This window comes from Prunus dulcis, chromosome 3 (genome assembly GCF_902201215.1).
Source record: "Prunus dulcis chromosome 3, ALMONDv2, whole genome shotgun sequence".
Lineage (NCBI taxonomy): Eukaryota > Viridiplantae > Streptophyta > Magnoliopsida > Rosales > Rosaceae > Prunus > Prunus dulcis.
Genome location: NC_047652.1, coordinates 18,911,266 through 18,926,663, shown reverse-complemented (window position 1 = coordinate 18,926,663; position 15,398 = coordinate 18,911,266). Strand labels below are relative to the sequence as shown.

At 38.5% G+C, this 15,398-nt stretch overlaps 3 protein-coding genes and 1 pseudogene across 3 annotated transcripts; all 4 read right to left on the bottom strand.

The window, feature by feature from the left end:
• Positions 1–507: 507 nt before the first annotated feature.
• LOC117621185 (fatty acid hydroperoxide lyase, chloroplastic) lies at positions 508–4,635 on the bottom strand. Its single transcript, XM_034351520.1, has 3 exons — positions 3,483–4,635; positions 2,065–2,446; positions 508–1,734 (listed from the first exon to the last, which is right to left on the bottom strand). The coding sequence occupies exons 1-3, from the start codon at positions 3,951–3,953 to the stop codon at positions 1,094–1,096; spliced, it is 1,494 nt and encodes a 497-aa protein (XP_034207411.1). The 5' UTR covers positions 3,954–4,635; the 3' UTR covers positions 508–1,093.
• A 217-nt stretch (positions 4,636–4,852) lies between these two features.
• On the bottom strand, positions 4,853–9,393 carry LOC117620513 (condensin complex subunit 2). Its single transcript, XM_034350590.1, has 13 exons — positions 9,002–9,393; positions 8,666–8,767; positions 8,375–8,492; positions 8,097–8,170; positions 7,962–8,019; positions 7,672–7,872; positions 7,269–7,555; positions 7,002–7,146; positions 6,661–6,905; positions 6,528–6,558; positions 6,245–6,384; positions 5,753–5,863; positions 4,853–5,147 (listed from the first exon to the last, which is right to left on the bottom strand). Exons 1-13 carry the CDS (start codon positions 9,269–9,271, stop codon positions 4,959–4,961), a joined length of 1,971 nt encoding a protein of 656 aa, XP_034206481.1. The 5' UTR covers positions 9,272–9,393; the 3' UTR covers positions 4,853–4,958.
• Positions 9,394–9,927: 534 nt separating this feature from the next.
• LOC117621925 lies at positions 9,928–12,462 on the bottom strand (annotated as a pseudogene).
• Positions 12,463–12,661: 199 nt separating this feature from the next.
• On the bottom strand, positions 12,662–14,788 carry LOC117622142 (uncharacterized membrane protein YuiD-like). Its single transcript, XM_034352711.1, has 5 exons — positions 14,428–14,788; positions 14,141–14,297; positions 14,005–14,055; positions 13,699–13,791; positions 12,662–13,092 (listed from the first exon to the last, which is right to left on the bottom strand). Exons 1-5 carry the CDS (start codon positions 14,553–14,555, stop codon positions 13,033–13,035), a joined length of 489 nt encoding a protein of 162 aa, XP_034208602.1. The 5' UTR covers positions 14,556–14,788; the 3' UTR covers positions 12,662–13,032.
• Between the last annotated feature and the right edge of the window lie 610 nt (positions 14,789–15,398).

The window sequence follows — 15,398 nt, the reverse complement described above, 5'->3', positions numbered from 1 at the left end:
AAATCTCCATAGATCTGATAAGAGGTGGTGGAGGCTGCTGACTGCTATTGATCCAACCTAACAATATTGGGCATGAGTGGTGGGAAACATGTAGGAAAGCTTCACTTCTTGAGAGGATTATAAGTAGACACTTACATAGGCTGAAATTATTGTTTTGGCATATACAAGACTGGGCTGTCCCAATACCTCGGCTGGCCAGTCATCCATGATGTCCTTGGGTTAATTGGGGAAGCAAAGCCCAGCAAGTGGGACTTAGGCTAGTCCAAAGACCAGCAATAGCCGAGATGGGATGCAATATGGGAAGAAACCCCTTTTTTTTTTCTTGGGGTTGCAAGGAGGAACTCTTAAACTAGAGAAGTGGAAAGATTATCAGACTTAGTGACACGTTACGTTTTTTAGTTTAGTGATACTTCTCTTCTCAGAAGCAATTTGAAGTTGGAATTCTTCCTCCTTTCTTCGATAAAAAATGAAAAGTTGTCACACCGAGACTGTAGTATACAATGCAACTTCTCAATCCTTGGAATGTGATGGTTTTACTAATCATGTTCTGTGAGTGAAAAGTTACATACAAAGATTGCAAGTATACAAGAATTTCTTGTGAAAAAGCTACAAGATCTATAGACAAAATATTGCAAAAAATGAGGGGCAAGATCATGCTGGCTATCCTAATAATCTTGGTTTGGGAGGACCTAATCTCATTCAATGCCTTAAAGCTCATCCAACTTTGGATACTACCTATGCACTTAGCACATCGGTGTGCGAAAGGAAATTTGCCATCAAGAGGGCATGCATGCTTTTTGAAAGGCATGTGAACTCATTTGTGTCAATTTGTCAAATCATACACAGCCAAAGAAGTTCAAGCGGAGTGGGGATACCCTTGATCCACGCCACCACAATAAACCCTTCACATTCTGTTCACTTTTATTTAATGAATCTGGGCACACCCACCTTGCCCTTTTCCCTCAAGTATCTCTCCGCTTTTATTGACTACAAACCCCAAACGACACCAAATTTACAAAAACAGACAAAAATACATTATTTCATCATCCATCACATCCCCATTTCAACGACTGTGATCACTCACATTGCTCTCTTACTTGGCCTTCTCAAGGGCTGTGATTGAAGTTGCGGTCCCAGTGATTGAATCATATCTTTGAAACACATAAGCAACAAACAAGCAAGCCGTGAGGGTCACAGTGTCCTTTCCAGGACACTGTTTGTTGTACTGGCTTGGTGAGCCGGTCTGCGGTCCATTGGACCAGTACAAGTAGTTCAGTAACTCCTTATTTTTCAAGAACCGGTCCGGTTGAAAAGTCTCTGGTTCATCAAAAACCTTCTCATCCTTCATCACCTGTGGTTGATACCCACAAAGCAACTCTCCCTTCTTGATGTCAAAAACCGAGTCATGTGAACTCAGTTGAAAGTCCTTCCTGGCCCGGGCGTATTGGAGAGGAACCGGCGGGTTGCACCGGAGTGTTTCGTATACTACAGACTGAACCAGTGGCAAATTTTTAGCTGAGTCGAAAGTCAAAGTTGAACCGGCCTTTTCTCTGACTTCTTTGACTATTTTGTCTTGTAAGCCGGTGGTGTCACTAGCTATTGTGCTTATTAACGTTGGTAGAAAGACAGAGAACCCACCAAACGCGTTGAAACCAAGCACAAACAGAAGGTTGTGAATTACTTCTTCTTGGCTCAGTCCAAACTCGGTTTCACCTCTCTTCACTACTTCTTTACCTGTAAACAATTCCATAATTTGTGTTCATGGCACATGTACAAGCTTAAACTTGTTGAGGAATGTCATTTGTACCGGATTTATCGACCACGTTATAGAAAATATCTCTAATAGCCTATATTATATGTGTGTCCCACAAAGATGTATGGTAATATTCTCTTGTCAAACTTATGTCAGCAGATAAATGTTTATGTTAAATCCGGACAACATATTCACATAATAATCAACTCGATTAGTGGTCCATAAACAATATGTCAAGAGAACATTTCCCTAAAGACGTAATCTACAATATGCTACTAAATGCAAGTAGAAACAGTTTGTTGGTAACATACCTTGTTCCTTAACAAATTGGTAAAGCTTGTTGTAGTCTCCACTCACAAGAAAAGATGGGTATGCAAAAGAATGGAGGAGAATCTCCTCCAGAGGCTGAAGCAAACCAATCTTGACAGTGGGGAGGAGCTGGAGGGCGAGCCACCGGTCCAACATGGCGTAACCGGACTCAGCTATCTTGGGTGAGCTTGCTGTGTCAGCACCAACTAAGCATTTTGTGAGGAAATTGAAAATGAATTTCTGGAGTGGGATCAAGTAGCTGGCACTCCCATCCTTGGACACTTCTGATTCTATTGTGTCAAACATGGTGGAGAGGTTAGCAGTGAGCTCAGGTACCCAAACCTTGGAGCTTCTTTTCAAGATGTCCATGGCAAAGTTCTTGATCTGTGAAGAAGATCTTAAGATTGTAATTAGCTTAACAAGAAATAAGCATATCACAACAAGATGATACTTCATTCCATATTTACTAAGAATTATTACTGTGTACAGTTAACTTTAATCACCATGGTAACTTTAGAGGAAACGGTAGTAGTTCATTTTATATAAGAGTAAAAACAGAGAGTACCGAGAAATAGCAGAAAAACTTGTATGAAACAGGAATTGCACTGTTTTGCTATCCTCAACAAATCAAATAATACTACGTGAAAAAGTTATCACGCGTGGCATGCCGTGATTGGCTGAAGATAGCAAAAAACAAGTGTTTCTCCAGAAACAGAGAGAGACCATTGACCAAACCCGTGGAAAATTAATCCCAATTCACTGAGCAATCTGTTAATCTTAGTCCACTCAAAATTTAAGATTATCTATCTCACATTCAACTGGACGTTAGGACCACCAACAATTGTTGTAATGGTCCCAGAAGTAGGGGTCCTGCAGAAGTCACAATTTTCTTGGTAGAAATTTTGGATTGGCTTGACTCACAGCCTAAACATATGACAAAAGACAAACCAGTGTGTTGACACATTTGGACCATTTTGGGACTTTTCAGCAACCTCATTCTCCAGGAAAACATATCCAACAAGTCTCTCATCCATTACTCTAATGAAAGAATCTACTTCTAGTTCAGCAACAGACATAAACAAGCCACAGTATCTTCAATTGCTCGACACAATTTTTCTCTTCTTCTTAAAATATGGCAACTAATAAACCGGTAAACCAACGGACCAGTAAATGAACCCGAATCTATAAGTACCAACGAGTAATGTTTTCTTGCGAGATTTTATGTTGTTATATAAATTCTTATGTTGTCAGTAAATTTGAGCCACGCATTTAGACAAAAATCAACTCGAGATTTATGATAATATAATAATATAAAATATTTGTGTTGCTAGACACTATATTTGGGAAAGAACATTTCCGGATCTGAACATTTTCAAAAACAAAAACAAAATCAAAAAAGTATCCACATGAGTTCATGTACCTTAGCGTGTTGTGGTTCAGCGGTATCAAGATAAGCACAGGCCCTCAAGCCCCCTGTAAAGTTAACACTGGGCATGAAGTCACCAACAAGAGTATTCTTCTTCTCGACCAAGTCCGTGTCGAAGAGGTACGAAAAGGACTTGCCGTCCAGAACAGCCACAACGTTGGGGTTGACGTTGAGAAACAGAGGAAAGCTCGGAGGGACATTTGTACGGAACACAGTGCTCTTGTATTTCTCAGTGCGTTTTTTGAAGAAAGTTTCAGGGCCTTGGAACCAGAAGTAGTCCAGGCGGTCAGAGATGGGCCCCAGAAGCGGCCAGCCGTAGGCTCCGGGGATCGTACGGACAGGAAGTGATACTGGCGGTGAAGAGAGCGGTGGTGATGATGGTGGTGAGGGTGAGGGTGATGGGGATGAGGATGAGGATGAGGATGATGATGGGATGCCAGGCGTCATGCTCATCATGAAAGACATGGGTTTTTTATATAAATTTTTTAATTTTGTTTTGGGGTTTGAGATTTTGAGATTTTGTGTTGTGAGGTGGAGAGATGTTTTTGGTTTTGCTATTTCTGAAGTTGTGAGGTTAAAGGTAAGAGCTTTAGTTATAAATGCTCTGTAGTCTTTCCCGGCCACTTTTGACACACAAAAAACGTGAAAAATTCATCTGAAAATCTGTATCCAAAAAAAAAAGGACAAATAAGAAATGTTGAAAAAAATCACATATGTATGGTTCAGGTATATTAATAACTTCGCACTTTTTATAATGACTGAAATACGAGTTTTAAGTTTTTTTTTTTTTTCCATGTTCAAGGATAAGGACAGGGATATTCCAATCTAAACATGAAGAAGGGGGATCTAAACACATCCATTCTAACGAAGTTGACTAAGCCACGTGTCTACAGAGTTGATTAAGGTCACCATGATTATCTGTCTCTTGCAAACTTAAAACTCTTAATAATTAGCACATGATATGCGTTCAAAGCAAAAATAAATGAGCAGCATGCAACTCGTTGAGAATCTTGCCACAAACAAATGCATCACAGCTCATTGAAGTCATTGTTTATTTGTCTTGTAATTGAATGAGAAGATTTTATTGTGATCAGGATGGATTGTGATCAGGATAGGGCTGTGTGTGCACATGTCCTGCCTTTCTGAACGAAACGTGGGGTTTGTCCATTTGCCTGCCTTGTCATTTGATTGATTGAGTAAATAGTCTACGGTTTTGTTATTTTTGAATAATATTTCTTGCTTTTTATTAAAAAATAACATTGCTTTTAATGAGACACATTATATTTTTAGTTTGATTTGCTGAAGACCAAGAAATTAGAAACCAATATCAACTTCATCCTTGTCATCAAGACCAATTTAAAATAAAATATTGAAAGGAACAGCAGGATATTATTATAAATAAATATGAGTTGTAAAGTACACCTTAAACACAGTTTTCATTTCATTTCCTTTTCAATCATAAACAGAGAGCTAAGGAAGGTGTATGCTGAGATCATCCAAATTGGTGGTGCCAAGGATGCTCAAGCCATGCTCATTGGCTAAATGTAAAAGGCATATGAAACACAGATGAGGGGAGATTTCATTGATAGCCCCAGCAGCTCTGCAGTCACTTGGGAAGCTGGCCAAGATTTGCTTGAAGGATGCCAGTTGTTCTTGACCCTTTCCAAAATCAGAAATATCAACAATCAGAATTTACCTTATCATAAATAACGTATATCATAAATGAAGCAGTTCCTATTCCTAAATATGGTTCTGTGTTGATCTTCTATTCTGTTTATATAATTGTATCCAATACAAGAGTAGAAAAACTTTTATGAAACGAGAATAGTACTATTTTGCTATTTTCGGCCAATCAAGTTATACTAAGTAGAAAAATTATCACGTATAGTATAGCCTAATTAGTCAAGAATAGAAAAACAATGTTATTCCCATTACACACACGTGTTTCTCATCCAAGACACAGGTACTTGTGCATTTCTGTTGGCCGATCACATCAAAGGCTATTACTGGTAACCAGTACGTTCCAACAGACATTGATTGCCAGCATGAATAAAAAAAGGAAAATAGTCTTCAATCAATTGGAATAGTACATCAATAATCGATAGCTCGTATTAGTATAGAAATAAATCCCGAATCAAGCTTTCATGTCTTTTCTAACTTTTTTTATGTAAAAACTCATTCCATATGCTATATACTATATAGCCTAAGGAAAACTGCACAAAAAATTATATGCAGAAAGAAATGGAAAAGAAAACTTAGCGCACCTGTGTCGACATGTGAACAGATTCTTGTACATGGCCCCAAAGGGTTTCTTTCAGAACCTGGACATCAACTTGTTTGGAAGTCTTGTCATAGTGGACTTCAATTTTGTTTACCTGTATTGTTTAGATGTAGGAAGAAAGCATAAGCAAAAACTACAGATTTGTTTTAATGAGCTTTGAATTACAGACTAAAACTATTCCTAAGATTGCAGTCCTTATCATCTCCATGATCAATATCTATAAAACTAGACATAATCCAATTATAAACTTGTAAAATACTTGAAAGACAAAGGGAGAAATAAAATACAAAGTTCTTCCTACTTCATATAAAAAAATATAAATAAATAAATAAACCTTGTAAAATACTTGAGATGAAATCAGGTTTGTAAACCACCATAACTCTCCAAGTCATAGGCTACCTAACACTCACTCTCAGACTTGTGGTCAACTGCAAGGGGTCTCAAATTACATCAAGCTGAAAAGTTAGAAACCAACCTGGCGAGGCTGAGAAACAAGTGTGCTAAAGTCCTCCACATCACTATGGCTAATTCCGTCATCATATTGGCCACCAAATACATTATCATCATCATAGAATGGCGATTGCCCATAATCATCAGACTGTTGCCTCGATTCATCTAATATCACAACAAGTACTCTATATATTAATTGCACATTTCATCATTAATAAAAATTTTAAATAAAATAAAAGGATCCAGAAAAAATGTTAATTATTGGTTATCCCTATTTATTACCAACCAACGAGAAAGAACTTTCTTACCAGAGGACTTCTTGCCTCTCCTTCCAAGGAGCTGCAGCACAAAAAGAAAAAAAAAAAGCATTTCATGAAAAAGAAAGAGCGTACACCATTTTGATGGAAAAACATATATAGTATGATTGTTGCAACACATTACCTTTACATTAGGTATCAGAAATAGCTTGATAAGATCCTCTGGTTGATAGTGGCAATCCTCAGGAAGCCTTGTATTACAGGGTGCTCTATTTGCTGGCAGCAGTAAGGACTTCGGATTTTTTGGAGGAGCAAAAATATCTGGCATTTCTTCTTCCAAGGCTTTCGTGAAATCAAGATCAGGCTGTACTTTTTTCCTGTGTCGTTTAACCACCGCTGGTTGTTCTCCAGAAGGATCAATCTCGGAAACTGAGAAAACATATTGTTGCACTATGTTACCATACTACTGGAGCACAAGAAATACACATACACATACTGGTTGATGATATAACCACTGAACAAGACCTTTAGTTTTTCGATACTTCCAATGATCGGGACCTGCCCATGCATTTTGTTTTGAAGTTAATCCAAGACTTAAGAACAAATACTCATCAACGTCCTTAAGTCTCTCCTCGTTATCACGCTCATCGAAAGCGCCCGGTTCATTTTCCTACAAATTTAAGAGATTATCAGGGAATAAAGTGATTCCACTTATACACACAACTAGAGAGAGACCAACTGAACAAATATATACAATCAAAACCAATTACAGGGATAGTTTGTTCAAAAAACCTCGTGATAACTAGGAAAAGTTGAATTTTCACAGTTAAGACCCTCCTCTACCATGCTTGTTTGGTCATCATGTTCGTAATCCCAGTTTCCAAAGTTCTCAGGTACATCACCATCAAATTCAACTTCATTATTATGGGCTGCGTCTACTTGCTCTGCTGATTCTTGAGAACAGGAATATATATCTGCTGGCCTTCTGTTATCTTCATCAAATCGATTGACTATATTCCTGAGAGTTGGTGAAATTTCATCTTTCATTCGCATGTTCAATACCATTTGTTCAACATACTCTATAAAAGAACAAGAAAACATGACTGTTATTAAAACTGAATATTCTCATTTGAAAAAAATAATATGGGAAGACGAGTTACCAAGAAAACAATACATTACCAAAAATGCAACTCACCACTAGCAAAAGAAAGATCGATGGTATCTGATTTATCATGTTGATTATCACATGACATGCACTTCGCTGGTACTTCCGACGAGTCAAAGAGAACTCTGCATCTACCATATACTCCAAGATTATTCATTAAAAGACCCCTAGCCCCACCTTCATCAAATTGTGCAGATGTCTGATGATAGAGTGGATCAACTGCAAATGCAACTGAAAAATACAGACATTAATATTACAAATTTGACCTCGCATTTCACACTTTAAAACTATTTATACGGATAGCAAGGATGTGTGCTCACCATCAAACTTTTTTACATTTAGAGCCTCAAAAGACGACTCCAGCGTTGATAAAGGTGACTGCATTTATGGATTTACGTCAGTACTTGGCATACAGAGTTTATTAAATCATTCGAGTGAGCCAGAGAACTATCAACCTTTTTCTCCATCTCTTTCTTGGAATGCGCCACATCTTGTCCATTGTCAACAGCGGCATCATCCGGACTAGTATCTAACATTACAACACAGCATCAAGAGAACTATACAACTTTACAAATTGACAGTTAACTTTCAAACTATAGATGAGCTGATTAAAGATTACTATACAACATAGTAATCACTCCTACAAACCGTTAACAATTAAATTGTTTCAGCCAAGAATCTCAAGTAAAAGACTTGAACAAGAAACGAAAGAACAAAGTATAGTGAACCAAACCTTGTTCGTCTTCTTGGCCTGCTCTATTCATTCCACCAAGGACCTTATATGCCTCAGAGTGTACTGAATCCACCCTTAATGAGTAAATTTTGACTCCAGCTTCAAGAGTGCAGCTTGCCTGCACAGGTAGAAAAGTGATACATATTTAATTGAACATAGCATATTCAATTGAATGAATGAACTTTTGGCCACACTTTCAAGTTCCAAAACTAATCCGAAATATCCACAAACGACGAACAATACTTAAAAACAAACCCTTTATATATCATACCATCAAAAGGCACAGCTTACCTTTTGAAAATTCGTCTCAGCGTCATTTTCCTCTTCAACCTTAATAATTTCCGTCAAATGGTCTATCAGATTGAGCTCCCATGTGTTCTTTTGATTAATTTTCTGCACCCAATAGATAAAACTCAAAATCTAATACAGTACAAAGGGTTATCAAAATTCAACCAAAGAAAACCCTTTTGTTTAAATCATCATTAAGTACTAAAAAATGAAATACTTCAAAATTCACACTCATATTGACAAACAGATTGCTATAAACTTCTAACTTTTGGTTAAATCAAATTCATTTGAAAACTTTGAATGATAAACTAACAGAGAGAGAAAGAGATAAGTGCTGACATTTTCGCTAGCCAGTTTGATGCAATTCTGGAACAGCTCGAGAATCTGCTCCTTGCCGAGGCAGGGATCAGTATCCGCATCCAGTGGCGGTAAATTGAGCGCAATGGATTTTCTGCGAATCGCGGCGGCGCGTGCCGCACGTGCTTGTGCACGCTCGAGGTGGTCGTCGTTGGAGCCGAGGAAGAAGGGGCTGGTTGGAGACTGGAGACGAGCGGCCATCGGGAGCCTCTGCTTCTGGGCCGTTGGGTTAGGGCTTAGGGTATCGGCCATTGTAATCGAAAGATTGAATTGGGGAAAGTATGAGAACGGGAGAGTTGAGATGGGAACTGACGGGACGAAGAGGTTTTCCCTCCACTTTGTGTTTGAAATTTTTGTGGGGTTTTGACGTTAGAGATTTGTTATGGTGCTTATCATACGTACTATGACCATCCATTTTGTGCAGCAATCTTTATTGCCTGAATATTACCCAACAAAACAAAAAAGTAAAAAAACAAAAAGTTTCACTTTGCAAAAACTGTTAATTTACACATTTTTCCAACATTTTATCGTGAATGTTACAATAATAAAATTAGACGGTTCACATACGCGATGCATATGCAATGTGATGACTGTTTAAAAGTCCTAAAAGTAAAATAGTGTAAAACTTTCATTTCTTTACATTTTGCTCTAACTACTTCAGTAGCTGAAGGTTTTAAGTGATGAGAATCAATAGGGTTGTTTAAGGTTAGGTGTTTTAGAGCTTCATGGTTTTATTGAATTTAGTAGCCAAAACTGACTTTTGGTTTTCTGCTATTCAAAATCAAAATAAAGGAATTTCAAATGAACAAACTAGTGAGCAACTACAACCATTTAAATAGTTAATGTGTTTTGCTCTGTACAATTGCGTTCTATTGGCCACTACTTGTGATGCAAGAGTTGTGTCCATCTCTTTTTCCTTTCATAGAGGCCTCCTTATATCTGGTATTGCAGTTTAGTCACATGTTTGGTATTGCAGTAACATCATAAGGACCAATCAAACCTTCTCTCAGAATGCGCATGGCAGCTCCGACAGTGAATTTTCTTGCAAACAAGTAACATGAAGCGACTTTGGAACCGGTATGGCAGAACTCGGTGTGTTGTTCGCACTCATAGTATACATGGTCGATATCCTGTAAAAAACAAATATGATCAAAAAGTAAAAACAAGCAGACTGATATACCTTAGGCCACATGAAGTTTGGTGTTTGGATCCAATCCTCAGAAGGAAAACAAGATAGCTTAGGCCATTTAAATTGATCAAGTTATGTATGCAACGCAAGCAGGACAAGTTTTATAGACTTTGTTTCTTATGTGGGACATAAGAACTACTCACCTTAATTTCTCTCATCTTCCAAGGGCTTGCATCTGCATAATCAAACGTTATAGGGTGCCAAGACCTTCTTTTCCATGGTATCGTTGACTGATTCCATGATGTGTAGGTCAATGTTCTTCGTTCCAGTTCGTCCTCAAGTCCACTTATCTTATCACAACACACAAATGCAGAATTTGAATGAAATTCCCAATAAACTTTCCAAAACAAAGCACATCTTAAAAGATTATAACTACAGAAAACATTTGTTTATTAATATAGGAAAGAACAGAAAGCATCTGCTTACTGCAAGTAGTGTCTGCACGTAATGTTCATCTGAGATACAATTGCGATACTTCGGAACTGTCTGCATTAGAAACTTGAAATCAAAATCATGCTCCTGTGGACAATAACGGGCACATCACATGTATATACATACGCTTTGAAGGCCAGGGGCAAACCCTTTTTTCTTCCTTCTTTTTCATGTAAAGTTTAAAAGACAGTATTTCCTTACAAGAAGTTGCCTCTTCAAACGCAGGTCTATAGGTGGCCGCCGCTGAAAATTGAGCAACATTTCAAGATGTCAAAAGAAACTTTCAGGCAGATGGAAATGGGACCAGATAAAGCCTCCCTGTATACCTTACAGAATTTCCTGAAGACGGGGAAAACCGTATGGTCGTCCACAACAATTTCTGCATGTCTTCTAACCAAAGTTATCCACTGAGAATGAGATCAACATGACGTTACATCAATAGGAGGAATCAATATCTTGAAAAAGAAAAGAAAAGAAAAGCAGAACTGTGTTCAGTTGAACTATTTATTCCATCTCACTGCAGCAAATATACATGGAAGATATAAAACCTGGGATCCTTTTCGCCATCTCTTCTCAGGTATAGTAGGTGACATCTTCGGATCATAACGAAATCCTTTAACATCAACGAAGCTATAATGCAGAGACTACAAAAAGTTCAGCTTCACTGTTTCTTCCATATGTGTAGGAAACACAAAAATTTAACCAGCACTTCTAAAAAACATTCATTCTGGTTATTGCTGATATCAAATACCTGTCCACAAAGCTTCTTGGAGAAGACATTACATAGTTGTAAATGTAACTGAAGTTGTACAGAGGCACACAGCTGCGAATGAAGAAATAGACACAAAAAGTGCAAATTAGTTTGTTTTTGATACAGTTGGAAGAGGTCACTTGCATAGATAAGAGGTGACGAGACCTACCTATCTGAGAGGAGGGCAAATATTTGATTGGCTGGATCATACAGAGCTTCTTCAAGTAGTAAGCGCTCTGCTTCTATCATACTTGATTCTCCCCATACTACCTGCAGCATAATTGCCAGTCAATCTTACTAAGAAATGAAGGAACGGAACCAAGTAAAATATGAACAAATTGAAGCTGTACTTGTTCAAAGAAGCTAAAAGAACACCTGAATGCTGTTGTTCAGCTGTCGACCGAAAAGAAAGCAGAACTTGTGGATACTTCATCAAATGCAAAACCAGGCTCTGAATGAATATAAATCGAGAACCTTGCCACATCGCCATTCTGCAAAGCTCACAACAAAGCATATCAAAACCTCTCTCCATGTTATGGTTCTGTTCACAACCGATTTCACTTTCTTTTTGCTAGCAAGCAAACCTTGAAGAAGGTGTCCCAGAGAAAATAAAGAGGAAGATCCCGATGAACGAGGAAGAGGAAGGCAACTTTCGGAGGGCCTTTAAACTGATCTTCTTGAATGAAAGCATGAGACCTCTGAGACGTGAAGAATGATGGTGGGAGCTTGGACTGAGAATGGAGCACTCTAAGGAAAGCCAATAGACATAGAAAGATACTGACAATGATGATGAGACCTGTAACCAACCTCAAAAGTTGACGCATGGGTGATGAAGCTCTCTTCTTTGTCATGGTTAGTTTTGTTCTCACTATTTCTTTGCAAGTGCCTCTGTATATGCGTGAGAGAGAGAGAGAGAATTGAAGGAACCGTTTTCAACTTCGATGTTTGAAGGTGCTTGTGGATTGAACAGTTAATTAATAAGGAAAGCTGAAACTGCACTTGGCATTTCTGTTTCTCCAAGTCTGTTATTTGTTAAGAACCCAGTGACAATGAAGCACGTCCCCTCCTCATTTAAGAACCATTTTTCAATCTTAAAGCCTCTTCTGTTTATTTTATTATTTCTTTCTTTAATATAGTTTTTGGCAAACTCTAGCAGCATGAATTAGGCTTAAATAACCAAATTAATATCCGTTACAATATCAGAATCGGAAACTCAGCAACTGTATAGACTTGAAGATGCACTTCTGGCCTTATTCTCGTAGCTTAAAAATCATATTAAAGCCGAGTGGCCTGTTAATCATGTCAGCAAATTACAGAAAAACTGACAGTAAACGCCAATAAAAAGAAGAATACAATCTGGAACATCAACGGTTTCACAAAGGTGTGTCTTTTATTTAGTGAAGGTAACTTCTGTATACACAACAACAATGTTCAAATCCATCAAAAAAATATAGTCCCCCACCCCAGCATCTAGGTGGAGGCCCCTATTCTGTAAATGCCTTTACATGCTTTCAAGAATTAGGAACTCATCCTACATCAGCTCTTTCTCTGCCCTTCCCTTGCCGTTTCCAAAACTACGGCCTCCAGTCAATAGCTAATCAGTATGAAGCTCAAAGAATCAGGTATCGGTCGTAAGATATCTTATTTGGTGTTCCTCATTAGATATGCCACTACGCATCCCAGCACGGCACCAGCAACAACCTGAGACCAAACCAAATAAAAATTTCATTGATACTTGAAGATTGAGATTATGAATATCTTACTCAAAAAGCTCCCCCTCAACAAAGCTATAATAATGGTTACCGTACAAGATAACTTAACTACAATGCATGTATGTCTAAACGTGTATTTCTCTGAAGCTAAACCTTGTAATTACTAACTACTTCATGATGATAAGAATGAAGTGGTCGATCCATAATAACAATGGTCGATGTACATTCTAGCTTTGTCCAGTGGAGCCAGCATGACAGAGTAAGAGTATTGCATTTGCTAACTATACAAGCAAACAAGAAGCATCACCGGCCAGCTACTTTGCAACAAAATGTCACTGGTTAATGAACATGTTCACACGATTTACTACTCTGGCTAGGAAATGAATTATGGGGGCAAAGAAAATTTTCTTTTCTAGTTTAATTAGCCAAGGACCATCAGCAGAATGGGATTACTAATTGCCCTGCTTCACGGCAACCACAATGAGCTTAAAATCAAAACATGAATATTAAGACAACATAATTTTCTAATAACATGGTGAGCTAATTTTCCGATTTACTCAAGTGATGTGCAGCAAGCAAGAGTAGTGCAACAAACCTGCAAGGGAGTATGTCCAAGTGAATCGCGCAGAGGTCTAACACTGGACAAAGGATGCTCCGGAGGAAGCTCGTACACAATTTGGTTCAGCAACTGCAACACCCATCAATGTGATAAATGAATCATATCAAAAAGAACACATGATAATCTTCTCTTACCAAACACCCAATATGCTGTCAAATTTCAAACTAGATCATCTAAAATTGAAAGTCTATCAACATAACATGTACACAAAAACAGATTCCCATTTCTATATAAAACAAGCTCATAATTTTAAGCATCTAAGCTCATACAAGGAGATGTTACCTCGGCTTGCCGACCAGCATGAAGTCTCACTCCGGAGGCATCATACATCACCTGGAAAATACAATATGTAAATACACGGTAACGTTTGGACTAAACATGATATGAAGGGAAAAAAAAGGTAAACTTTTCTACATACAATGCATGCTAAGACCAGAGCAATGGCGAAAGCGGGTCCTCCGACGCCATCTTGAAGGCCAATGGCGACCGCCAGAGCCGTCACCGTGGCGGAATGCGACGACGGCATTCCGCCGGAATCGAGCATTCGCTTCGAATCCCATCTCCTTTCTTTGTACCTGAGAGCAGCAACCCAAAACACTCAATTTTCTCGCCCTTTTGACTCTAAAATTTCCAAATTTATTTCTCAAATTGAAAAGTTCAGCTGCGGAAAAAATTGAAATTGGAGGAATGAGAAACTGTACGGACCAGGAGGTGAAGAGCTTGAGGAACTGAGCGAGAGCGCAGGCGAGGAACGCAGCGATGATAGGGAGGTTCGACGGGATCGTTGCAGTCGTCGACGGTGAAGACGACGTCGTCGCATCCGCGGCCGTCATCACCTCGTCCGTTTCTCACTTCCAATTAATTAATTGCTGTTTTCTTTAGACTGAAAGACTGTAGAACCAGGAAAGGAAAGAGGGAAGAGGAGGAGTATGAGTCGCCTGGGCCCACCAGCTGAGTTCAACGCACCAATCATAGATGAGTTGGAATGAATTGTCTGTTTTGGTTTTTATTTCCTTAAAATATTAAAAAATGCACCGCCCAATTGAGAAAAGAGTAGGGCGCACACGTGGGCCTATGTCATCTTGTCGTATCATATTTGGTATATCATTTTGTGTGTCACCCGTTTAATAGAAGCGGATTTATATATGACACCTTTACTATAAAATTTCGCACACAAATTCATTTACAAATGTGCCTAGCATTGTTTTTTGTTTCTTCACCAAAAAAAAAAAAAAAAAAAAGCTCAAAATGCGGTGGATTTGGTAAGAAGCAAGAAATAAAGAAATTTGGAATTTGGGTTTCTCCAAGGAAGAAGCAAAGTTATTGGCATGACCAAGAAATTCTACTCACCATGCAAGAGGAGTGTAAAAGTACAAGGACCTATTAAGAAATTGTTCTCCTATAATAAGAACAAGAAAACAAATCCCCCAATTGCAGCAACTACAAAAACTTCCAAGAATCATATACCTACAGTCTCGATCTCTTGGACCACAGGAGTTCAAGAGATTGTGGTTGGGTCAGCTCCGCTTGGATGAGCTGACCTAAGAGGTGGTGCATTTCTGAGTCACTGAGGAACCAAGTCTATCCCCGAGTTGCCAACCCTGTTGTTTACTTGAATTGCCTCGTGGATGTCAACCCAGGTCTTGTTTTGTCCAATCGAGTGGGTATTGGTGTTG